Source organism: Phalacrocorax carbo, chromosome 11 (genome assembly GCF_963921805.1).
Source record: "Phalacrocorax carbo chromosome 11, bPhaCar2.1, whole genome shotgun sequence".
Lineage (NCBI taxonomy): Eukaryota > Metazoa > Chordata > Aves > Suliformes > Phalacrocoracidae > Phalacrocorax > Phalacrocorax carbo.
In genome coordinates this window covers 15,735,283-15,760,406 of record NC_087523.1, presented here as the reverse complement: position 1 = coordinate 15,760,406, position 25,124 = coordinate 15,735,283, and the positions used below count along the sequence as shown (strand labels likewise).

Here is a 25,124-nt window from a genome sequence, read left to right as displayed (position 1 = left end):
TATCATATCAACGAAGAAGATATTTATTGTATTATGAATAATTCCCTCCCCCTATTTAAAAGACGTGGAGAAGAGGGTCCAGCACCTGGTGCACATGAACGATGAGGGGCAGGTTGTTTGCTTTGTCAAGGAGATGGCTGAGAGCAGATATAATCGCAGTTTACAGCTACTTGAGGGCAGTTATTAAGATGACAGAGCCAAACTCCGCTTGGCAGCGGCAGGCGATGCAACAGAGAGCGATGGCCAAAGATATGGTCAGGGTCAGTGGGAGGGTCAGACTGGACCCAGGAGAGTCTCCTTCACTAGGCAGCAGGGCAGCACTGCTGCAGGTCACCCAGGGAGGCGAGGGAGCCTCCATCCCTGCAGATTTTCAACTCCCCATCAGACAAAGCCACGGCTGAGGTGACCTGCTGTCCGTGGGTCCCGCTCCGAGGGGGCGTTTGGGCTAGAGACCTCCAGAGGTCGCTTCCAGCCAACATATCTATAGCTCCATAACCTCCACATTAACGACTTGGCATTAACGGGTGAAATTGCAGCAGCTCCCTCCCCTGCCCTTGTGCGGAGCCCTTTCCCAGGAGCGGGGCCGAGCACCCACGCCTGCACCATGGCTCCATCCACAGCTGCCCCCACGCCGCCACACCCGGGTCCCACAGCCCCGGGGGTCCCACAGCCCCCGGGGGTCCTGTCCGCGGCCACATGCGAGTCCCACAGCCCCCAGGGGTCTCATAGCCTCCGAGGGTCCTGCCCGCCACCACACGCGGGTCCCACAGCCCCCCGGGGGTCCTGCCCGCTGGGCCCCCCCGCACCCCTCCCGCCGCTACAGCTCATCACATCCAGGCAGCAGCAGCAACCCAAGCCCCCGCACAGGTTTCCTGCGCATCTCCTCATCGCTGTTCGCAACGCGGGTTTTCCCCGCTCGGGTGAGCAAACACGGGGCCGACCAGCCCGGCGGGAGGATGCGCGCCGTTGCCGGGAGGCGTTTTCGCCGAGGCGGGGGGCAGAGCACGGAGCCGCCCAGCGCGGCAGCCTCCGGTGCCGGGGCTCAGCGCTGCCCGGGCCCCCCGCCCCGCCGGGGGCCGGCCGAGGGCGGGGGGCGGTGTGGCGGTGTGGCGGCGTGCCCCCGCCCCGTCCCGCCCCGTCCCGCCCCGGCGCAGGCGGCGGCCGCGCCCGCCGCAGAGGCGCAGCCCGGCCGCGACATGGACGGCCGCCGCCTCCCGGGGCTGCTCCTCGCCCTCGCCGCGCTGCTGGGCGCAGGTAGGGCGGCCCGGCCGCGGCACCGCGGGGCGGCAGCGGGAGGGGGCGGCCCGGCGGTGGGGGGGGGGGGGGTTGGGGGGGGTCCGGCGGGGGGCGCGGCGCGGTTTTGCGCATGATCGCGGCGGCGGGCCCGGCCCAGGCACGGCGGAAACCCCCTCCCCGTCCGGCCGGGGTCACCCCGCGGGAGGCACCCCCGGGGAGATCCCGCGGAGGTTGCAGCGGCCGCCGTTGCTGTGGTGCCTCCCCGGGTTGGACGCGGCCCGCGGTAGCGTGCAGCCTTCCCCGGGGGGACTCACGGGGCCGGGGAGGGGCACCCCCGAGGGCGGTCCCTAGCAGGGACCCTCAGGAGGATGCACCGCTTGGGGGGGGGGGGGGGAGGCGGCACCCCCCGGGGCCCCACCCTGCGCAGAGCACCCTGCCACTGCAGCGGATGGCGGGACGCCAGCCTGTGCACCAGGGCACGGCACGGCCAAAGCCACCCGCGAGTCGCCCCCTCTGCCCCCACGGTCCCCCACGGTCCCCCGGTAGCGCCTCTCCCTCCTCTCCCTGCCCCCCACCCCCCCCGGCTCGGCGGCTGGGGATGCTCCTGCACAGGCGCCTGGCAGATATGATGGCTCTATACCCGTCATTGGATGGGAATACGGGTGATTAAAGCATCTCGGCATGCAGCGGATGCCTCTTTGTGGGAAAGTGTCACAACGGTGTTTAAACAAAATGCGCGATGCTGCAGGTATAAAGCTCCGTTGCGGCCCGGGTCTCGGATAAATGAATCGGGAGTCACCGAGTGGTCAAGAAGGGAGTTTCGTTTTGTCTCTCTGCTTACTGAGCTGTTGGATTAGTGGATTCTCTGTATGACCCAAATTTCTCTGGCTGCTGGTTGTATCCTCGCTCTTTTTTAGTCCTGCTGCTATATTTGCAGATGAGTATAGTCTAACCCAGAAATCAGTCCCAGCAGGACAGTAGTGAGGAAGGGAGGGAAAACAGACGTACTTTTTTTTTTTTTGGGGGGGGGGGGGGGAGGGGCGGAACTGAAATCAATGCAAACATTACCACAACTCCTTATTTCTTTAAAAAAAAGTGCTCTTAAAAAGCTGTGTGTTTGTTTGAATAGAAGAAAAAGTCCTCTTAAAGGTTGTATGGAGAAAATAACAATTATGTAAAAGGCCTTGGGAAAGTTTTTCTAAAAAAAAAATCTGCTCTGAGCTAGGAGGCACCCATCAAACACAGATCGGTTAGAGGATATTATCATCAAAACAAAGAGTGAACTGGGCCCCGAGCAGCTTTTGCTGTTGCAAGAGATTAGGTTTATCATGAGTCAGCCTGGAATTAGTCCCCGTTTGCTTTATGTACTTACCTGCTTGTGCACCTGGAAGGGTGACTGCATGGTACAGAGTTGCTTCCGCTCACCAGTTTGGCGGCTACGTTTTTAATTGCCGGATAACGGTTTGACAGGCTGAGCTAAGAGACTGCATAAAGTCCTGATTTTAGATTAAAATTTTTAAAAATGTGATTAGTCAGCAGTAAAGCTATTTGCATTCTGTGTTGTTTGCAATGTGGGCAAAGAAAAATGCTGTTCTGTTTCATTTTGGAGCACTGGGCTGCAGGGTCCAGCTCTTAAATATCCTTGGCTGTGTTTGTATCACAATGAATCATAAATCACTCCTGCCAGCACGAGGCTTCACAGGTAATTGAACAACATTAAGTTCAGCTCCTATCTGAGCTGCTTTAAATTGCCTCTCTGTGGAAATAACTATATAAAGGTAAGCGGGCTCTGCACTTGCAACCCCTTCTGCGCAGAGCCCCGCCGACACTGGATGTGTAGGGATGAGGTACTGGTGCACAGCTTCAGCCTTTCCCCGTGGCCTCCGGTTCCTCCCCGGGTGTTTCAGTATTTAGGTAGTGGCTCTCCTGGCCCATGGGTGGGTGCCTGCCCCTCCCTCTGTCTCTCTCCCAAATGTTTTGGAGCAGCTTTGGAGCTTTTGGAGCACCCTGAGAGAGGCTCGGAGAGCCCTTCCCCACCTGAGCCCTGGGCTGACCTTTCCGGTACCAGGACAGCCTGCCCACCATCATCCTGTGCCCGCAAGAAAATATCAGGTGGTGGCAATGAAGAGGGTTTCCGAGGCAGGGCTTTCTACCCCAGCTCCTCAGTACAGCAGCAATAGAAATAAAATGTCTTCATTGCCTCTATTTGCTGGCTTCTTTCTTTTGGCTTCTTGCTCTGAAACAGTCTTTCCAGCACTGCCGGCAGCAGGTCGCAGACAGCCCAATGTCTTGCAAACTCGGAGATTTACAAACTACTGAGAACCAAGGATAGCAAACTAGACAACGAAATTGGTACTTAGCATGATTCCTGCAGCTGGAGTCCAGATCCGCCATGGACACAAGGATAACATGTGTCTTGGCTGTGGCTGTCCAGTAAAGCAGGAACAAACCCCCACTTTTTAATTGAAAAAATACGGTAGGTTTTGGATTTCTCTTTGGTCAACTTCCACCGTGGTTCCCTTCGTATGTGACTGTGTGCTTCAGTGTCCAGTGGGCTATCGGACACAGCCGTGCCACGTCCGTCCGTGCATCCGAGCTGCTGTGCTCCCCCTCCCTCAGCACCCGTCTGGCCGCGGGTGCAATGCTGGAAATAGGAATTGCTCACAGGGCACCAAGCCGTTTTCCAGTGCTGCTAAACTCCAGCGTGTTCCCACAGTGCAGTCGAGGGCAGAAGCGTTACCGTATTTTGAGGTGGTGGAGGAAACCAAACACCCTGCAAAGCCTTTTCGGAGCAGCAGCCAGAGGCGAGTGTTCCCTATGCTAGCATGTTGCATGATGGTTTAAATGTACAGATCTGTGGCTTTTCCAGAGAGTAATGTTTGAGTCATCCAGGGTTGGCCACATGTTTGTGCAAAATAGTAAGGAAAACAGTCCAACAAGGAACTTTCCACAGTCATTTTCCCACTCCCCTCTCCTGTCCCTGCTCTCATGGTAAGCCAGTACAGAAATGAACTGGTGAGTTTTCATGGCAGGATGGCAAATTTGACATATGAGGTCAGTGTTCTTCAGGGAGTGCACAGTTACCTCTTACAGGCCAGGCAGAAGGAGCATGTCTAGGTTTTCTGCTTTATGTTGTGTAAGAAAAGCTTGAAGAAAAATTTCACGGCTACAAACGGGCAATAGGAATAGTTGGGCATGCCCTCCAAAGCTGCAATATCAACAGCGATGGGCGACTCTTCTTGTTGTCATCCCGTGTCTTAATAGACAGCGTCTCACAGAGCACCTCTCCTCTCAAGTGTGACTACAATATCCCACCAGCAATTACAATAATTACTTAAATGTGAAAGTAATATTAGACGGTGTAATTAGCTATTTATAACTGTTGCACAGATGGCTGCAGTCACTGCAGGCGGCTCCTCTGCACAGCCTCTGCACAACAGTGCCCAACCGAGAGCGCAGAGAAAGCAGAAAGGAGCCAGCTCGTTTCCAGATGTTTTTCCAGGTGCCTGGGCTCCGCTTTGCGGCGGGCAGCGGTGGATGCAGCTGGCAGAAAAGGGGGTGCCGGTGGCAGGTGACCCGCCGGCTCTGCGTCCATCGCTTGGCAGGGTTGCTTGCCACGGTTGTGCTGGGATTGTTGCTGGGAGGAATTATTTGGAGTAGAAGTGAAAGCCTTGGTTTGGCACTGCTGTCGAAACTGAAGTAGATAGTGGAGTTGCGCAAAGTGTTTACCTGTGCTAAGAATCTTAGTTATAATACATTATTATGCTATTAAATTCATAATTACTAGGTATCAGCAGTGAGTCAACATAATATGTTTAAGGAATAATTTTTACTTTGATAGTGCCTTTAGCACGTATGACAAAGCGGGAGAAACTAAATCAGTTTTCTTACAAGTTATCTCTGATCTTTAAACAAGTATGCATTAATTAAGTGTGCCATGTCCAGATATTTATGTACATAGCTTTGGAAAGAATTTATTTCCATAATTCTGCTTGTATCTCCTAATTTGAGTTTTCTCCTACCAGCCTAGTGATATCTCTGCTTGGAAATGGCCGTTCATCTCTTGGGTTTTTTTCCCGTCTACAAAAATGTAATTTTTCCCGTACATCTGTTGCAACTGTTTCAGCCCTTAAAGCACATAAAACAGAAGAGTCTATTGATCTCCAGTGTTGACTAGAATAAACTTTTAGGACTGCTCAGTTTAAAAACAAATCTGTTTCTCCTTGGAAAAATATCTCCTGGAGGTTTAAGGCATTGACTTTACAATTAACTAAAGGAAAAAACTGGGGCTTTTTTAGACAGTGCTTCTGAAGCCACTCATAACAAAACATATGTTTAATAAACTACATAACACTGATGGCAAAGGGAAAACCTTTGCAATAATTCCTTTGTAATCTGGTTGACTGATATAGTTCATAACCGGTGGAAGAATTTGAACAGAGGAAAATGGGAGAAGATGAAGGTGGCATATCGAAATGCAGAAAATGAAAGGACTTTTTTTGAAAAGGAAACTTCAAAGTTGGGGGTCCAGATGCTGGAGTCACTAGCTGTGATTTGGGATGCGAGCACAAAAGCACGTCTACTGAGTGAATGATGCTTTTGAGAAGAAAACAGAGAGCCCTAATACAAGCCCGTTTGCTGTCGCAAAGCGAGAGGCGAACACTTTCTGTACGCTTGCAGGGGTTTCAGGGGAGCCGCACAGGGACAGGTTTGGTTTTGATTTTCTGAATCTCAGCCTACTGGGGCGACGTGGATAAAGTTAATGCTAATACATGTTTACAAAACTGCCTTCCTGTCACTCCAGAGTCCTTTTTAATTGCTTTTCAACCTTGTCTAGGAAACACAGCAAATTATTGCAGTAGGAGTACTGGGGCCACAGGCAGAAAGCTGGTGCTGAGTGCAGGCTCCTCTTGAGCAGCACCTTCAGGGAAGGAGGGGCCAGCTCTGCTGTAGGGATTCAGTGCTGGCACGGCGTATATGTGCAGAAGAGCCAAAGAAAGCAAAACCAGAGGCATTGGTAGGATTTTGGAGGCAGCGGCTCAGACAGGGAGAAGGGATGCTGTGAACCGCATCATTCTGCTGTTGGAAGGCTCCGCAGGCTGGCACGCGGTTGTCTCCCGCAAAGAAGGTGCTCGGAAAAGAGAATTGCTCAGCATTTTGCTTGCCCTTTGAAACACACTCTTTGCCCATGCAGAAAGAAATCTGGATAGAAGGAACTTGTCAGAGTTGGAAGAATCTTACTGAAATCCCACTTCAGAAGGACGTGCTCCCGGTTGGGTGTTTAGGGGTAACTGCAGCATGGGCTCCAGGAGGGTAGGAGGCAAAAGCTAAACAAGCAGAAGGGGTTTCCAGTCCCAGCTGTGGGTGACAAAGGAGGTGCTTGTGGTGCAGAAGGGGTATTAGGTGTGTGATGAGATTTTGAACAGCGCATTAATCTGTGACCATAGAACATTGTCTGCTGACAAACGTGCTTTTAGGAGTAGGAGCTTAGGGAAAAGTCTGTATCATATCTGTATATGACCCGCATGGGATGAAAGCAAGCAGCTTGGTGGAGCACGTGTCTCCATGATGACTAGCCACCTCCATTCAGGTGTCCCCGCTACTGCAGGACTTGGGTCATCTTTCCAGACAATGTTATCTGAGCAAAGCTAATGTCAACCCTGTCTACCTCATTTGGAGTAAAAACCAGATGGAAACCTGCCATCTGGTTCCTCTCAGAGATTTGCTCCCGGGGTACGCTCTCATGCCGTGACAAAGAAGAAAGACCAAGACTTGGCAAAACTTCCCCCTTGCACAGCACGTTTTCCCACCCTGGCAGTTCTTTTGGCCAGAGAAATCCCCATGCAAGTTGATGGCAACGCAATACCGGGCTGAAAAGGTTGCAGCCCCTCAAAGCCAAACTAACCAGAGCAAATCTTCCGGCTGGTGTAAGCCTGCCCTGAGCAACCCCCTGGCCTCCAGGGCAAAGCCCTGCTTTCTGACCCAGAAACAGGCTGGTTTCTAACCGAGGTGCTTCGCTGGGGCAGGTGTTCAGCCTCGCCTTGCTCGCCGGGCATCAGCTACTGCTCCTGGTGACAGACTGTCTCACGCACTGTCAGAGACACTGAGCGGATGCCGTGCAGTTTGCGTGCAATTATTTGCCAGGAAACCAGAATTTGTTACTTCTAAAAATCCATAGGACAGCAGTAAGCTTTGAGCCTATGCGTGTTTTTAAAACTGCGCACAGAACCCAATACACGTCTTTGGCCTCATGCAGAAAATAGAGCACCTTTCAGTGAGGTTACAGCATATGTTTTTTTTTTAAAAAAAGTATGTTCTTTCTCTTTTGTAATGATGGTCTTAACTGAGTGAATGATTTAGATACTTTTGCAGAGGAAATCTCAGAGCTGTAACACTTGAATTAAAATAACTGTTTACAAACTGTTGGTTTTGTAAATGTTGGTGATATTTCCTCCACAGGTAGGGTCAGAGAGACCAAGAGACCTGTTGGTGGGCTTCTCTTTGAACCCAGAGAGCTCCTGTTTTTACGTTTAAATTATTTCGTGCCACATCAATAGCAAATGGTGCTCTGGTTATAAGGCACCTGTTCCCCTGGTGATGGGAGGCAAAACCAGGTAGCTATGCACCTCCTTCATCTAGAGAAGTGTTTTATCTCAGGATCAAACAGCTGTCTTTCATGACTTAAAAAAAATTGCATTTTAAATTACAGTCATGAAATAGTTTTTTAAAACAAACCCATGAAATTCTGTAACAAAAACATTCAGAATTTGTCCTGATAAGTTGCCATTGACTTAACGAAGCACTTTTTTTTCCCTGGCAGAAGTATTTCGGCAGACCTTTCCTACCTGCATAACAGGACTCTGCTTTTGCCTCTTAGTAGAGCATTTCGTAGGTGATGGGAGCACAGCGGGTGCTCACCGGTGGGATGAAGGAGCAGGCTCTGGGTGAAGCTGGCTTTACCTCCCTGGTTGCAGATACAATCTGTGCTGGGTGCGGGAAGCAGCAGGTTGTGGATGCACACCCCACACTCTGCTTCCCAGGGGGCTTCTCCAAACTCCTTTGAAAGCAAGGGGCTAAACCCACCTTATTGAAAAAGAGCTGGGGCAAAAGGCTGAGGGATGTGGCACGGCTTCCTGCCACAGGCTTGACCAGCAGCTTCCCTTGCTGAGAGCCAAGGGGGTGGTCTTGCAGCTGCCAAGCTGGGTGGGGGTGCCCTGGCCCATCTGGCCACAGCCAGTGGTTAAAAATCACTGCCTGTTCCTGCACCACCTGCTCAAAATTGCCTCCAGCAGATCTCTGCTGCTGCGTCCTACTTGGGGGGTGCAGCCCTCACCTTCTTGTCTCTCCGTGCTGGAAGACCCTTCCGACAGCTGGACAGAGCGGTCCCTTGGCAGCACCGCCTGGGTCTGCGATGCTCTGAGGAGCAGCAGAGCTGCCTCACCCAAAGCAGTGGGCAGCAGGAGCACGGCCAGGCAAGCGCTGTGTGTCCCAGCGCCCCTGATGCAGGGAGGGTGCACACAGTGGGCAGCAGAGGCTGGATCCTAAACAACTTCCCACCCTGATCAAATACCCAATATTTGCTCAGTGAGGTGCCGTGGAAAGGCAAGCAGGCTGTAGCAGGTGCTGCGCCGCAGCAGCAGCCAGGCAGGAGCCCTGCATTGCAGGCTGCGGTGACAGGGGCAGACAAATGCCTTCAGCCAGAGGAGAGGGCTGTAACCCCCCACGCTCTTCCAGGGCCTCACTCCATCTGTCAGCATTGCCCAAGTCTTCATTTCCACTACCACTCCGGTTCTGATTTTAAATAGCACAGTATGACAGGAGCAGCACATCCCAAGTGATGAGCCAGCATTTTTACTATGTAATTCCCTATTTACCTACTTTTAACTACAGCATCTTCTCTTGATCTTTGTCTGATGAGGGCAATTTCTTTCCATCAGGAATCAGGTGATAAGCATTTCATCTCCCACTTCAGTTTTCTCTGGGCTTCTGCACAGTTGGTTTTGTCATCAGTTGTTCCGTGCTGGGTTATGAACAAAATGCTTTCATGCCATGTTGTCTGGTGGATAAACAGGCGTTTTTGGCCCTAGGCAAATTCATAGTCATTACCTCATGTGTAAACAGAAATCAGGTGACTAATGTGACCATATCTTGTAATGTTTCAGGGTGGACAGCATGCAGGAAAAGAGTAAAGCACCTCAATTTTCAGCCCTGCACCCACAGTCATAGGAGGAAAAGGAATTTGCAGTGTTTTCTGAACTTCACTAGGGATCACGAACCGAGTGAGTTGGGATCCGTGTCTCACCACCCTACACCTGGTGAGGCTGGGGTGGGTGAAGGCCAAGGGCGGTGCACCTGGACACTAGTGGTGCCAAGGCTGCCCCCAAAGGGGTGTCAGATCAGATCCTGCCTCCTGCTCCCAGCCTGCCTTTCCCTGGCAGGGCTGGCTCTCAGCATCGCTGTGGCACCGGGCCATGGCCTTCTGCCCTCCGCTGCGGGGAAACCAGGCTGGCCCCTGCTCAGGAGTGGGGTCACGGCACCCCACATCTTCCCTTCCCTTGCTGCAGGAGCAGTGATCCAGCTCTCCAACAGACCCCTGCACATTGCATCTGGAGGGGGACAAACCCAAGTCCTGGATGACACTGGTGCTTCTTCTGTGACCTGAGAAAGTCACCTTTAACCATTCCCTAACCTGTGGAGCAGGGTCAATGCTAATTTCCCCTCTGCCACTTGCAAAGTGATTGTGGTCTGGGAATAAAAAAATGATGCCATCCCCATCCTTTCTCCCTTTAGGTATAATAAATCTTTCTTCCCTAAAAAATGCACAAACAAACAGCAAAAGAGTGGAAAGAAGAAACAACTCCCTTTCCCATCAGGTGCACCTTTGAATTACTGAAGGTTACCTGGGGCATTTTCCCAGAGTGCCAGGGAGGGCCAGAGATTTGCTTTCTAGGCTCGGTGGCAGAGGAGAGCTGGGACAGGCTGAGCACCCCCGACCTCGTTAGCCCTGGGCCATAATGTCCCTGTACCCAGCCCAGGCATGGAAAGCTATGCATGTTCCCATCCCCATCTCAGGTACAGCTGGGCTCAGGCACCCCCAGAAAGGGAGGAACCTTAAATACTTGTTCTCAAAACCTTGCAGCCTTTTGCTCCTGGTGCAGTTGATCTGGGACTAATTGAAAGCAGGTTTTGGCAATGCTGCAGCAGAGACCTCTTTGACACAAACCTCAAAGAATGATTATCTTATTAAAGTTGCTTAGGAAACATTACCTGGTCTATGTGCACAGATGTCAGAGCGCCTTGGAAACCTTGAAAACTTCAAGACTGATACTGAAGAAAACTGTTTTCATTGGCATCTTGTATTACCAGAACAGGGCTACCTGCTTTCTGACCACACTGGGGTGGAAGAAGACATGGTGAAGTATTTGTTTCACATGGGGTCAGAAAGAGGCTGATGCTGTGGAGCCAGAGATGGGGCAGACCTGGTCAGTGGCTGTAGGTCCAAGGCATCCCATGGGAAAGCCCAACTTGAAGCCTTTCCTAGCTCTGGTAGCGCTGCCCTTGACGGGGCTTTGCTTTTCATTCCGAGCTGTCGAGGGTTGCTGCTGGCACCTGGAGGTGTTCATCTGTCCATGGTGGGGGTACTGGTCTGGCCGGTGCTTTTGGGGAGGCTGGGGTGCACGAGTGGTTTGGGGAGTTGCAGGTGTCCTGCAGAGCTGAGGGCTCCAGCCCAGCCTGAGGCTCTGCAGCCTCCCAGGAGCCAGATGCTTTCATTCAGCAGATCAAACCCTTGGTGGTCCATGCACCGAGCTTGCTGCTGGGGTGATGGCGCTGTGCAGCCAAGCCGCTCCTCAGGGTTGTCTCCAAAGAGCGGGGTGGGAGGCGCAGGGGCCCTTCGCTGTGCTGCAAGCACCGGGGCTGTGGCCGGTGCCCTGCCAGCCTGCAGGGACAGCATGGTCCCCCGGGCACCAGGGCTCCTCCATGGCCTCGCTGCTGCTACACCAACTTCTGTCATTGTGTGGCAGCGGCCGATGCGATGTGACGCATGGCGTGGGCCCCTCGCTCCCCACCCAGCCTTGCGCGTGGCTCTGTGCTGAGTCCTTCCCCCCCCAAAGATGCTGTGTGGCTGCCCACAGGTGCTTGGTGTGTCACCCCCAGATTTAGGCTGTCTCTAGCAGAGCCGTGGCGTCTCGGGGCCAGCTGGCACTTTAGCCCCCTCCCACTCGCTGCTTTAACATGGCGATGTGCCGACACTGATACCGGCAGAGCAGTGAAATGTGTGGAAACACTTGTTTCCCTCCAACAGCAAATTTCCTCCTTTGCATCTCAGTCCCTAAGCATGTGGAGAAAGACCCCTTTGCGGTGCTCCTACAGCCTCCAAGCTGGCAGCCCTGCGCTTTTCTGAAAAGCAAGATCAACTGGCAGCAACTGAGCCGCGCTGCTAATATCCCTTCTCATCTCATTTTTTTAATAAAACGTGGAAATACAGTTATCACCACTGGTTTGCATCAGTGAGAGTGAGAGCAAGTGAAAGAGAAATGTTGGGGAGAAGGAGAAAGTTGGGATGAGAGGTTAGCAAGAAGAAACGCCTCTGGATTTGAGGATGCTTTCTGCCCCTTTGGGAGCCGGCTGGGTGGTCATGGAGGCTGGAGGGTTTGGCAGTGGAGGCTGGGTGGTGGTGGGAGCTGCCATTGCTCCAAGGACAGCGCTGGGGGAAGAGCCGCCTGGTGGCAAAGCTCATCCTCCTGCAGACAGGTCTGGAGCAGGGGCTCTTCTCACGCGCCAAAATTCAGGAGGAAGAGGCCGGCACCTGTCCTTAGCCCTCAGCTTTTGAGGTTTCCTTGCAGCCTCACCTGGTAAATTCCGTGGGCTTTCTGTAAGCCAGTTACCAGATGCAGCTGTTGGGAAAGAGGAGGCAAGGGCGCTTCTCTCCGGGGTTTTTAAGTCTTGCTGTGGAAGAGTGAGAAGGGCTGCATGAGATGGTAGCAGATGAGAAACTCCTGCCTGATGTGTTTTTTCTCTGGTCTCTGCAGAGTGACCTGGCGGCAGCTCCTGGCGCGGTGCTGGAGGCTGAGTCGCCGGCTGCTCCCTGGGGCTGTGGGGCACTGCAGGGTGTGTGGGGCAGCACTGCTTCTTCGGGTGCTTTGGGAGCAACCTGGAGATCTTTCCTTCCACCCGAGGTGGGGACAAGATGCATTCAGACCTTCGGGCAGCCCTCGGCATGGCGCAGGGTGGATGGGTACTGCCATCCCTCAAGCGTTCAGTGCCTGGCAGGGCAGCTCCCAGCGAGGGCTTGCCTTCTGCTCACCAGGAGGGTGGCATTTCTGGCCTGGCACCGCACCATGGTGCTAACGGTGTCTGCTGGGAAGGAACCCGGAGCCCACCAGAAGCAGGCTGGTTTTGCTGGTCGCATTTTCCTCACCACCTCCATCACTTTTGCTGGGCGTGGAGCATATCAGGTGCTGCTGCCAAATAATTTAAGTTATTCCTAGTAAGCTTTGAAATAAAATTGCAACAGACAGCTGCTTCTCATCCGGCTGCCCCAGCACACAGAAACGCAGAATTACCCTGTGGCTTAAAACCCCAAATGAGGCGTGTTGCCCCGAGCTGCAGACAGCAGTGCTTGTGTGGGCACCGTGCTGCCCGTCCTGCCCCATCGGCGTGGCCGGCCCGGCTCACCCCGCTGCTCAAGCAGCCCAAGGAGAGGGCAAAACCGGGGTGTTGCGGCGCTGAGGTTGCCGGCAGGGACCGGGCAGTGCGGAGGGCAGCGGGGCGACGGAGCCTGCGTGGGTCACGGTGGCAGCGAGCTGGCTGTAGCGGAGGCTGCTAGGCATTTCCGTTAATAGGTTTCAAACATAACCACCATTAGTCCCTCCACAAAGAGAAAGTCTTCATTATGCAAATTCTCATCTTAGAGCTTTATTCATGTGCTTCCTGGCAGGCTTTCCTTTAATCTCAAGAGCAAGATTGCTTGGAATTACCATATACCCTTGTTAATTGCATTAAAAAAAAAAATCAGCAGAGGTTGCTTCTGCCATAATCAAGAGTGATTTTGATTAGTACTTCTGGAAATCAGAATGTTTCTCTGGGAATGGAGAACGAGGACGGCAGCGTTACCTCGTCCCCCACGAGGAGCAGGGCCCGTCCCAGCCGGGGGGCTGTGTCCCACCGCTCTCAGCTGGCCGTGCCCTGCAGCGCGGCGATGTACCCCCAGCGTCAGCCATCGGTCCCCCTGCTGCCAGGGTTGCAGGGGGCTGAGTTTCTCCCCCACTTTGCTTCCTGGCAGAGGCCTGCCTCCTCTCGCCCCCGCGGGCTGCTGACAGGGATGTTTGTGCAGGGGCACGTCCCTGGGCAGTCTGTCGTCCCTGGTAGCGGCCGAGGAGCTGGAGGAAGTTCGGAGTCTGCTTTTCAAGGCAGAACTAACTTCAGGAGGAGGTCTGTGTTCAGGAGACAGCCTGGGCATGTCTCTGGAGAGAAGTGCAGCCGCAGTAAAGCTAACCTTACCTGCCTGGCCCACGAGCGCAGCCCCCAGAGACCATACAAAATGCCCCAGTTCCAAGGAGCTCTGCTCTCCCCACACGCATAGATCTGTGCTGTCTTAGTAGTCAGCAAGAACTCGACATTTGCAAGCAACTTGGCACTTGCAAGTAAGTTTCCCACGTGTTTGGCAGACCTTTGGGGCTGTATCTTTGCTGAGACAGCAGAAAATGCCGCTGCGAGGATGCCATCCCACACCAGCAGCACGACATGGCCCTGCACCCAAAAACCCTCCATCCCCAGTGTCCGGCCAGAGGTGCCAGCGCAGCCTTGGGTGCCCTGCGCAGGGAAGCACCTGCATGTGCCGACACCATAACTCAGAGCCAAGAAGACAAGGTGGGTTGCTGGGGAGACCCTGGTGCTTTCAGTTACCTTGGCACGTGCTTTCCTCCGGCTCTCTCACCTGCTGCCTGCTGTGTCGCTCCTAAGGTAGATGCATAAAACTGAGGCAGTTTGAATTACTTTCCGCTGCCCTTGTACCTGCTTTGCATTCTCCCGTAATCTCCCGGGCTGTCAATCTCGTACTGTCGCGGGGTCTCAATTCCCAGGGAAGCTAAACACATATATATCGCACAAAGAGATCCGTGGGCTGGCGCTAAAAATGGAACACACCTCACTCCGAGTGCTGCAGACGGCCTAGCAATATACCGGGTGTGAATTGTGATACTGTAATTCAAGCTTTGTCAAACAGTGGGGCTTAATTAGAATATATATATAATTGTAAAAACCAAAAAGCTGACGAGTACAATTGCGCGTTTGAGCTGCCTGCTGCAGAAAATAATGAGGAGAGAATATATTAAGGTACAAAACACTTCTACCTTCAAAGAGCAGCTAGCTCTGATTAAAAATACCCCTGGCAAGGTGAGGGGACTCAGCAAGAGGTGGGGGAGCCTGTGGCACCACCTTGGCCATAACTCTCAATTATGTTTTATAGCCTCCACTCGGCACAGCTACAGCTTTGGGGTCCCCCCACCTCCCCACTCTGGCATTGGGGCATGCCTGTTAGGAACCATGAGATGTCCCAGCTCAGCTTCTGTTTATTGCCGTCTTAAAGAAAAATATGGAAAATGTGTCTTTTTTGTCCGTTTTCCTCCCTGCCATAGAGCTGCAGTCTTCCAGATGCTCCAATGCCATGCAGCATCGGTGCGCAACCGCTCCTTGGCCAGCCGGTGCGTGGGGCTCGCTTTGCCTCCCAGCTGCCCTGGGGATGTGCGTTTGGTCCCAGCAGCCAGAGATGAGTCCTGCTGAGGGCCCAGTGCAAGGGTGGGGAAAAAGAAAAAGCCAAACTAGTCTAGTCGTCAGCCCTGGCAAAGATCCCGCGCTGCTCCCTGACACCGAGCAACCAGCGGAGCATGATTTTGCCTATCAGTGGTTTTCTAGCCCTGCAACAGGTTGCAGGCAGCACAGGTACATCCTACAGCGGAGGTGAAACGTCAGGGTGTGCGGGACCTGAACCACTGAGTGTGTGTTACAGACACACACCTCCGCAACTCAGCAGCAGGCAGGTTGTGAGCTGGAGCACACAGGAACGTGCCCCAGCTTCTCCTGGAGAGTATAAACCCTTAATATAAATATACTCTGTGCGTGCTTGGGTTCCCATCAGAGGATGGGTTTTGGGAGCCCAGGAGACCCGCTCCTCCAGCGATTGCAGAGCAGGACCAAGGCCCTGGGAGCAAAGGGATTTGCATGAGGCAGTGCAGGCAGCAGTAGTGCTGCCTCCTGAAAAAATGCGTGTGCAAAGAGAACATGCATACCAAGTGCTGGTTGGGTTTTAAGCATCTGGCTGTGAAGTGCTGGGTTCGTTACCGCTTGATAACTGAATAAAAGAATAAGGAGGAGGGTGTTCAGTTCTATCTGTCAGAGTGAGCAGGCAAGTTTGCATGCCTTTGATGGCAGTGCTCAGTTATTGATCCATAAAAGGTAATACGTCTCTATAACACCCTTTGCATGAAATAAATATGTTGTCTGCTTCAGGTAACTGGCAATCTATTATTAATCCTTGCCAATGCCTAGGGGATTCCTGGGTTTAAATTGCCCTGGAAAATTATGTCGGTTTGCCATGGGCAATGGTGGGAAAGCCCTGGGAGACGGGCTGTGCCAAGTGCCACAGCTCCTAGGGAAGGTTTTACCAGGTGATTCAGTGTGTTGACACTTTTCCTAACCTTCACGTGGGCTGCATGCATGCCTCTCCCCAGCCAGGGGGGATTCCCTGGGGATGCAGCTGCAGCCCAGGACATGTTAGCGGTTGCTGTTTTATATCAGCCCTGTGAGGATGGAGGGCTCCTAGCACTCTTCACCACCCAGGACCCACTGGTGTGCCAGCTGGCTCTTTGGAGGGTGATTTTGGGAGCAGCACCCTCCTCTTGTCCTGAGGTGAGAGATGCCAAGGGGAGCTGTCACTAAATCCAGGGAGGTGTAATTGCTGCTCAGCTGGTGGGTCCAGTGAGCACCCCCAAAGCCAGGCAGGGGGAGCTTGTTTTTTGGGGCACTCACATTCGCGACCCTGCTGGGGGGACATCTCCATGCAGCCCCAGGAGCCCTGTAGCCCTTCAGCAGAAGAGCGGGCGACCTGCACGCACCTCTACGGCCGCCCTCCCTCACTTTGTATTTGGGCTCCTACATCAAAGGCGAAGCATGGGGAGGATGCGCTGGCAGCAGGGCTGGGCGTGCAGCAACTCAGCGCCCTTAACATTTACTTAATCATGGAGAGCAGAGGGAGCAGGGCGAGAGGGAAGGGACTGCTCCTAGCATAACAATGCGAGTCTCAGTGCTGCCACCGCATCCCTCCTGCCAGCTCGCCCTGCCTGCTGCAGAGGCAGGGGGAACTGAAATGAAACACGGTGACGGCGCATTTCCCCCAGTCGGGTTTGTAGCACTTCTCATCCTGACAGAGGTGCACTACAGTTTTCCCCTTCCATCTTTTTTTAAACACAGTTTAAAATAGAAATACAAGAATGACAGAGCCCCACCGGTTCCTGAAAATCCAATACAGGCTAGGGAAAAAGCTGTGCTGGGAAAGGGAGCCTGCTTGAAATTGCTGGAGTAGCGAGGTTGGGGCAGTCGGCCACAGCAGTAACGCGCCTGTGGGGTCTCAGCAGGGACATGCTGGTGGTTCGGCAGCACCCCATGCAGGCACTAGAGCTGGGCTGGTGTTTTTTCGGCACCACGGATGGTCTTGCATGTTCCTTACTTTGCTTCTTTGCACTGACAGACCACTTGATAACCCTGTGGCTTCATCCAGGGTGTCAGAGCAAGAAAGTGTTGCCTGTCTCACAGTGCCAATATTTCATCAACAAGAGGACCCAAGAGGCAAATATTTTGGCAAGGGAGTGGAGGGGCTTGTGGAGAGGCTGAGGTTGCCAAGCACAGCCCTGCTGCGCTGCTGCGCTGAGCAAGGGGCTTGTCCGCGGGCCTCGCTCTGCGGATTTCACATGGTGGTAGCTGGGCTCCACCTGCAACGGGGCATCGCCTGCTCCTGGCCGTTCCTCTGGGTTCACAGGGGAAGCGTCGGCATCCTTCGTCTTGATGAGAAACGTAGCTGTGGGCTGGGACATGTATTACACACACGCCCCAGCAGCAGCTTAACGCCAAGCGCTTTGCTGGCGGAGAGAAGCCCATAGTAACTTTCCAGCCATAGACCCTGCATTTAAATCACCCTTAGGTTTGCTGAGTGTACGTTTAAATATATGGCAAATGAAATGAGGTGTGATGTGTGAGTAAGTGAAACCGGAGCTGGAGGTGTTGCAGTACTTAGTGACCACTCTTGGTAGAAGTTTTTCACCGAAATGCTGATACCTGCTTTCTGATGGACTGGTGCCTTCCCGTTGTTATTGTCCTTGTCAGTAAAGCTTTAAATTTATTCATGAAGCACACTGGAGCTCAGGTGGCAATAGCTAAATCCATTTAGCAGTAGGAATAAGAGGAAAGCCATTTTAATGTTCTCTTGCAGTGCTGCAGTACTTAGCAAACCCAAAGGATATTAATTACTCAGCATGCTCTGAGATGTAAAAGCATGAATTTATCAAGACAAATACATTCAGAACTAGGGTAAGTCAACAGTAATTAACACGATGCAAAAAAAAAAGAGTCGGAGAAAGGAAGGATTAGCTGGCCCTATCACAGGAGAACACAGCGTAGCGCTGAGTTATCCCCGGGATATTATAAAGTGACTGGAGTTGTGGTGAGGCGCCTCTAACAGAAAAATCTGCCTGTGCCTGTCAGGTGTATCCCTGGGATGGGATTTGGTCCCGGTTTGCATTACCAAGGCAGAATGATGCGGGCGGTCTCGGAAATGCTAGGTTGTGCTTGGCAGCCAGCAGCAGCATTTTCATATGAAGCCTTTGATGTTGGAAGGCACTTGCAAAGAAGAGGTGCATAGGGCTTTTTTTTGTTTTTGACCGAATTTGTCTGTGCTGTCCCAATGTTTTCACGGTGTTTAGCAAACATATAATCGTGAGCACAGCCACAGATGAGTGGCAGCTCCAGAGATGAATTGGTAGGCTCTCCTTGACAAATTTAAGCATAGCATGTGTTTTTATACTGCATCCATTAGGGCAGACAAATGGAAAATCCAGAGATGACTGCTCTGCAATTTAACAGTCACAGCATTCGGAGAAGGCTGATGTCTTCCTCATCACTGATGATGGGTCAGGTTCAGAAAAAAGCAGAAAGCCCTCTAAAAACCAAAGCAATTTGACCAAACGAGTCTAGCTGTGCTGTATTTAAAGTTCATTTATGTTGTGTGGAGCGAATGCAACCGGTGCTGATTTTTTGTCTCCAGGCCACGGGGATGACCCAAGTGACTTCAGCCTAGAAGATGCCCTGTACGACCTCAGCACCAAGCGACGTAAGTCACATTTCTTTATTCTTTTAAAGAGGAGAAAACAAGCAGATGTTAATAGATGCAATTTGTTCTTTGGGATCTGATGCTGGTGGGACGGTGGTGGAGGATACATCGTCTGCCCAGGGAGATGCCGTGTCCAGGCTTGCTAAGAGGTGGGACTGGGGATAGTCGTGGAGAAACTCTTTGCTGACCTTGTGCCCTTCGCTTTCTGATTCCCATGAGCAAACTGCAGAGGCACACCAGTGCTTTGATGTAGCAACAGCACTGACCACATCTTTTTGGCTTCCTTGCCTGCGTTAGTAATGCCTACCATCAAATATGCCCTTGTTTGCCTGGAAGATAATGCTTTAGCTGCTCTCCTCCTCCAGCCGGTGAGGGCAACCTGCTGAGCCTGGCCAGGCAGGAGCAGCGCCGGGTCCTTCCCTGGTCCCGCTGCACACAGCGCCCATGGAAAGCAAACAGCGTTGGGTTGTTGCTTTGCTTCACTTAATTTCAAGTGTAACCTATCAGTAACCCAGTAAAATGAGTAATGACTAAAATGAGCACATCAGTACAATGACTGTAACTCATTTCTGAAGGGGGTGCCTTGCTGCTGGCGTGCTGATATTTAATATTTGGCTTTGAAATATATAATTTTTATGTAAGTCAGGGCCAGGCTGTGTCACTGAGGGGACAGCGGTGCCTGGCAGAACAGTGGCAAGGTCAGGGGGCTGTTGGGAGGGGTGCAACACCCTGTGGGGAGGAAATTCAGTGGAGCAGCTCTCATTTTACACCCAAAAGAGATAACCTAGCTGCCAACACAGCAGCTGATGGGAGGATGCTCGTCTCCCTCCCAGAGGCATGTTGCACACCTTCCCCCAGCACTGAGGGCTGAGCCCAAGGGGGGTCAGCACCTGGACACGTCGCTGGCTCCCCTTCACTGCCCAGCTGTGGAGGTGTCGTGGCGGAGTTGTAACCGCCAGCACCCTGGACCCCTCGCTGCCCGTCCCTCCCCACGTGGTTCATAATGACCGGCCCGAGACCCAGCACCCAGTGATCACACAAAATACAGCTACAGGTTTTTAAGTGAAAGTTATAACAGACTTTGAAACCTCTTCCTTTATAGTCTAACAACACACAGACACTTGTGCTGTGTTATGTTGGAGTTTATGTGGAATAAGGATCAGGATGCGTCTTGCATCTCTCCTGCGGTGTGTGGGGTTCAGCAGGAGGGGCATAGGACAGACTGTGGGGTATCAGATGTGGTCATGGGTCTGAGGGATCTTGTTTAGGATTTTGCAAGCCCTTTATGTGGGGAGCCCTGGTTAGAAATGCTTAACGGCCACCTCATGCAGAGGGAAAGCAGCCTTTCCCCAGGCTGGAGCCCCAGCTGTCAGTAGGGGGGGAGAGGCAGTGCTGTCCCCACAGCCTCCCCCAGCTGCTGCATCCCACTCTGGACTTCATCGCATCAGCCCCGGAATAAAAGCGAATGAAGGATCTGGAGTTGGGCTACATCATATCATACCAGCGCACTGTAAATGGAGCCCAGCAGAAGCACTTTGGTATTCAGAGGTGGAAATGGAAATTAATGGGAATAAAGCAGCCACAACTCCTGCTCATAATTTATTCATATACTTGGTAATGCTAGCCACTACTAATAAATGGTGGTTTACAGGGGGTGAACAAAATAATCAACCCCCCCTGAAGGCTGACTGTAGCTTGTTTTAGCCCAGGAGTGTCCAGGGGAGCTGGGATCTGAGCATCAGGGTGTCACAAAAATTCCTCCAGCTGACAGGGAACCTCCCGTACATAATGCAGCACTGGAAATTATCTGTCATTTAACTAACCGACCAGGCAGGAGACAACACAACATTGGCAGCTTACTCTTGTTCTCCACGCTGTTCTGTACAGTGTCTGTCCTTGTTCTGTTTGCTGCTGTCTCGGGGAGTCTTAATTTGGAGCAGTTTATTACAGCTCTCTGCTTTCCGCTTGGCGGGAGGCTGGCCTGCACGGAGGCAGCGCTCAGCCCCAGACGCAGCTGTGCGATGCAGAGCTCTGGGCTCGATCCTGCACGGGGCTGCAGCCGCTCGCGCTCGCCCACAGGCAGTCCCGCTCCCTGTGGCCACGCGCCATGTGCGTGGGGGTGTCGTGGCTCTGGGCTCCGAGTTCACAAATGCAGACCCACGATAGCCAGCTGGAAAGCGCGTGGTGAAATCTCTGCCATTTATTCTCAAACCAGAAGTGACATATTTTCAGTGATGCCCATGTCTAACTTTTCCTCCCTGTCTGTTTTGTCACAGCCACTCCCAAGGGCCCCCGAAAGCCGGCAGGTGGGAGAGGTGAGACTTTCTTGCGTGCATATCATTTAAGCACAGCGTGGGGTTTGCTTTCCGTGGAGGTTTGAACCGTGTGAGTCCCACCATGGGCTGCATGTGTGTGGCTGGGTGCTGCTGCCTCAGCAGAGGCTTTGGGACCCCTCCGCTTGCCCGTTAAGAAAGCTGGTGCCAGCGTGCATGTGTGCATGGGTCCCATATGGCCGAAGTAAATGCAATATTGATATTTCTGTCCATGCTGAAGGCAAGTGGCAGTGGAGCATTTACGGCCAAGGCTGAATTTCGCACACTTTGCAGTATCCTAATGGAAAAGACACAAATCACTGCTCAGCTACACAAGGGCTTTTGTTTCTGGCTGTGTGGTCCCTGCTAGCTTTCCTTCCAGAGGGAGGCCAGAGGATATTTTCCTTCCTTTTTTTACTCCAAGATATCCCTTGGACAGAAAGGTCCAGCCTGGTGATATTTCCCCATTCAGGGTAAAATGTCTCTCTGGCTGTTTATGCCCATCAGATGTGCTGGCTGGCTGGCTCCACAGCATCTGCCCTGGTTGAGGAAGCTCCCTTAAATTTACCCGAGTTTCATTGCTGGCAGTTCCTCTGGCCAGACATACCTACTTAAATATAGTGTGGTCACAAGAGCCAAGGGTTGCTCAACCCCGCCAGAGGAGCCTGAAATAAACTGCAGCTGGGGAGCGCTCAGAAGTGAACCTGCTGCCCCCTGCGTGAGGACCTTGGCACAGATTTAAGCAAAGCTGGCTGTCCAGCTCCTTGACCACCATGGCCTTTGCTAGGGACAAGAGAAGCCAAGTGCCAGAAGCACTTGCAGGGTTTCAGTGTTTGGATCGCAGCCCGAACAAGAGGCTGTTTGATCCAATAAACTCTCCCCGGGCAATGGATGCATGCTGAGGCTGAGGCTTTGTCTCAGTGAGTTTCTTATTCCTCAGGGAGTGCTTTTTGGATGAGTGATGGCACCAAGGGGCTCCCTGGAGGGTTCCTGTGCCCTGGCCCCTCTCCTGTGCATGCTCTGCTCAGCCAAGGGTCACTCACGGGCAGCAGTGCAGGGAGCAGAGCAGGTCCCAGCCACCAGCTCGATCCCCACAGCACCTTCTCATCTGCACCATCTCTCGGGACATACCTCATACTGGCGGGTCTCCCCAAAAACCACATTATTTTGGGGTTGCTCAGCCTAGGGGTGGGCAGCAGCCACAGCTTGGGTGAGGGGAGTTAAACGATGGCCACGCTGATCTGAAGGCTCTGCAATACAGTTGCAATTGAGCAGCAGAGCAGCTGGACACGCTTTTCAGCTCCACGCTGACGCAGGCGCTGGTGGCCTCCAGTGCGAGCTGCCACACGGGGCACGCATGCCGAAAGCCTTGCACCATCCCCACAAACGATGGGGGTTTTAACAATCCCTTCTCTTCTGCAAAAGACTTTGATGTGGCTGATTACTTTGACACCCCTCTGGAGACTACCACCAAACCAGCCAAGCCGACTCCGAAGCCCTTCCCCAGGCCGGGGAAGCCAGGTACTGTGGAGCTCACCGCATCCATGCTTGCCTTTGGGGCTCCAAAGGGGAAAATGCTGCGAGGTAGTCAGGAGGCTGAGAATGGGTGTTGACAGATAAGCTCTGGCAAGTTTTGGTGACCACCAACAGGTGACTTTAAAACATGACCACCTCTGCCTGCTCCGCTGTCGTAGCGCAGACAGCAGGGGGGATGCTCCAGGCTCTTGCTGATGCGCCAGGAGGATGGGCACCAGCATTTCATCGTCCTCCCTCCCTCGCTGCCCATGCACCCCTGCCCAAGCAGTATTAGCAGGCTTCGCCAAACAGCATTTGTAAAAGTTTTTAACCAGGATGGAGCCGTTAGCTGTTGTAGGTGGGAGATTTCATCAACGAAGTAGCACATCCTGAAGTCTCTTTTCGGTGGCGCCTGGTCCTGCTCCTGCGTGCGGTGGGTAGCTGTCGGGGTGGCGTGGGGCGGCCCTTGCGGTGGCAGAGCTCCCGTGAGCGGGCGGCAGCGTGCGTCCCACCAGCAGTGTGTTTGGGGGGATTATCCTGGCACTCCTGCCCGTCCCCTTCTCAAATTCAAGCCCTGCTGACACATGCACTGGCACAGGGGATCCCCGCAAAGGTGCCCGCCACCCACACCGAGGGATCGAGCATCCCCGGGGCACTGATGTGTGTGGGGGTCCCCCAGTGTCAGGGGCAGCTGAGGCTGTGGAGAGACCAGAGCACTCAACTGCCCCAGTGCAGCCCCAGTCTCCCTGCAGGGAGGGGGTTCTCCCCCAGTGCTTGTCTGAATGCATGTTTTGGGGAGTAATATAATTTTGGTCTCTTTTTCTCCCCTCCCTTCAGACAACAGCTTTTGGGATGTCATCCACACCACCACAACCAAGCAGCCAAAAGTCACAAAGGCCCCCCCCAAGCATAACCCAGGTGAGCACAAGCTCCCCAGCACCCATGGCTTCACCCCGGCTCCGCTATTGGTGCAGGCAGAGGCTTTGGGATGTGCCACGACAGCGGCACTGCCCCTTGCCCCGGTATTTCCAGCCCTCAGTCTGTTTGTTCACATGAGACACCTAGGCAAAAACCAAAAAAACCCACATGGCAGGCAGGGTATCATGGCATTACCCTGCACTTCCCTGGGGACCTCAGTGGCTCCTCCACCTGTTTTAAGGCTGTGGGCTTGCTGTCCTCCCCGGCGCGGCACGGCGCGGCACGGCGCAGCAGGGCCATGCCAGGCTCCACCAGCCCTCCCATCCCACAAGCTCAGGGCACCCTGTCAGCTGGGCGCTTTGCTGCCTGCTCAGGCAGAGTTTGGGCAAAAGGTGCTCCCGGGCTTAAAAAAGAAACCCAAATCAAACCAACTAATAAATCAGAATAAACTAAGGTGTGAGCTGGTGGGGGGGTGAGGAGCTCAGGTTGGCTCTGTGCCGTGGTTTTAGCTGCTGTTTAGCAAAGGCAATAGCTGCTCTGTCAGACCTGGGCTGCTCAGGGTTCCAACTGGGTGATTCACAGAGGAAAATAACACCAAGCAATCAAGTCGCAGGCTGCTCCAGCGGGCACGCCAGCGCGGCGCAGCCGCCTCCTTCCCCCCCACTGGCTGGGCCCTCGTGAGCGCCTGTTTGGCTCTGACCTTTTCTACCTGGCTTGATTTATCCAATTGCCTGGTGCTCAAGGACGGCCCGAGACTGATTCTGCAGGAAGAACATGACATGTCTCACCACAGTGCGCAGGGGCATGAAACAGGATGGGTTTGGAAGATCTGCCACGACACTGCGTAGCAAAACCAGAGATGCTTGTGTCAGCGTCTTCATCTCTTTCACTGGCACTTTTCCCTGGCAAAGCTGAGCATTTTCTTGATTACTTAATTAATTGCAGAGTTCCCCAGCCTGTGGGCAGCACTGCTAACTCCTGTGTTGTTTTCTAGCAAAGGATCCTATGGAGTTGGACTTGGCCGATGCCATTGATAATACTAACGATGGGAAACATGCTGGGATGCCCACCATAAAGCCAGGAGGAGGTACGTTGACTTCCCCTCCCTGTCTTTCTTGCCACCAGCCATGCTGTCCCCTGGGACCTGCGGGAGGTCCTGCCCAGCCCCTCCCGAGAACAGGCTCTCACTGCCCGACACCATCCCTACCAAGAGATGGGGTAAGGAGAAACAGAGGCGCTGCCTTGTCCGAGGCTCCTGCCGGCAGCCAGCACCCCGCCACCCCTGCCCTGCCTGAGCAGAGGAGGGGGATGTTTCCACAGGCAGCGCAGCCCCTGCCTCCGGGGCCGTGGGGAGGTAAGGAGCCCCCGCCTCGGTGGTCCTTGGCAGAGAGGGGCTCTGCCTAATGACCTGTTGCCTGTCTGCAGGTTTCTTTCCCAGGGTCTCTTCTGACCCATTAAATTGTGGTGATTGTGTTAAGTTCCTCCTCGTCCCCGTACCTGACAGCTCTTTAACTGAGGGCATGTGCTGTTGGGGTTCGCACTCATTGCCAAGACATAAATCTAGAGCAGGCTTAAGTCCTGGCATAACATACGCTATGGGCTGGGAGACTTTTTTTCCATCTCTAAAATACTCTGGTGAATGAATCATTTGTCTACAAGGATTGTTCCCTTGAGCACTTGAGCTAGAAAACAGACTTTGCACGGCTAGTTTATTGATGTCGAGATGGCCGTATACCCTGCTCACATGTGTAATTAATAGTCAG

The 25,124-nt window shown here is 53.3% G+C and overlaps 1 protein-coding gene across 1 annotated transcript in view; it reads left to right on the top strand.

Moving 5' to 3' along the window:
- The first annotated feature begins 1,137 nt into the window (after positions 1-1,137).
- CD99L2 (CD99 molecule like 2) overlaps positions 1,138-25,124 on the top strand; it is a 33,993-nt gene continuing 10,006 nt past the window's right edge. The window contains exons 1-6 of the mRNA XM_064463198.1: positions 1,138-1,254; positions 18,551-18,616; positions 20,893-20,931; positions 22,354-22,449; positions 23,281-23,361; positions 24,356-24,448. Of these exons, the coding sequence (XP_064319268.1) occupies positions 1,197-1,254; positions 18,551-18,616; positions 20,893-20,931; positions 22,354-22,449; positions 23,281-23,361; positions 24,356-24,448 (433 nt within the window). The 5' untranslated portion in view covers positions 1,138-1,196. The remainder of the gene's footprint in view (positions 1,255-18,550; positions 18,617-20,892; positions 20,932-22,353; positions 22,450-23,280; positions 23,362-24,355; positions 24,449-25,124) is intronic.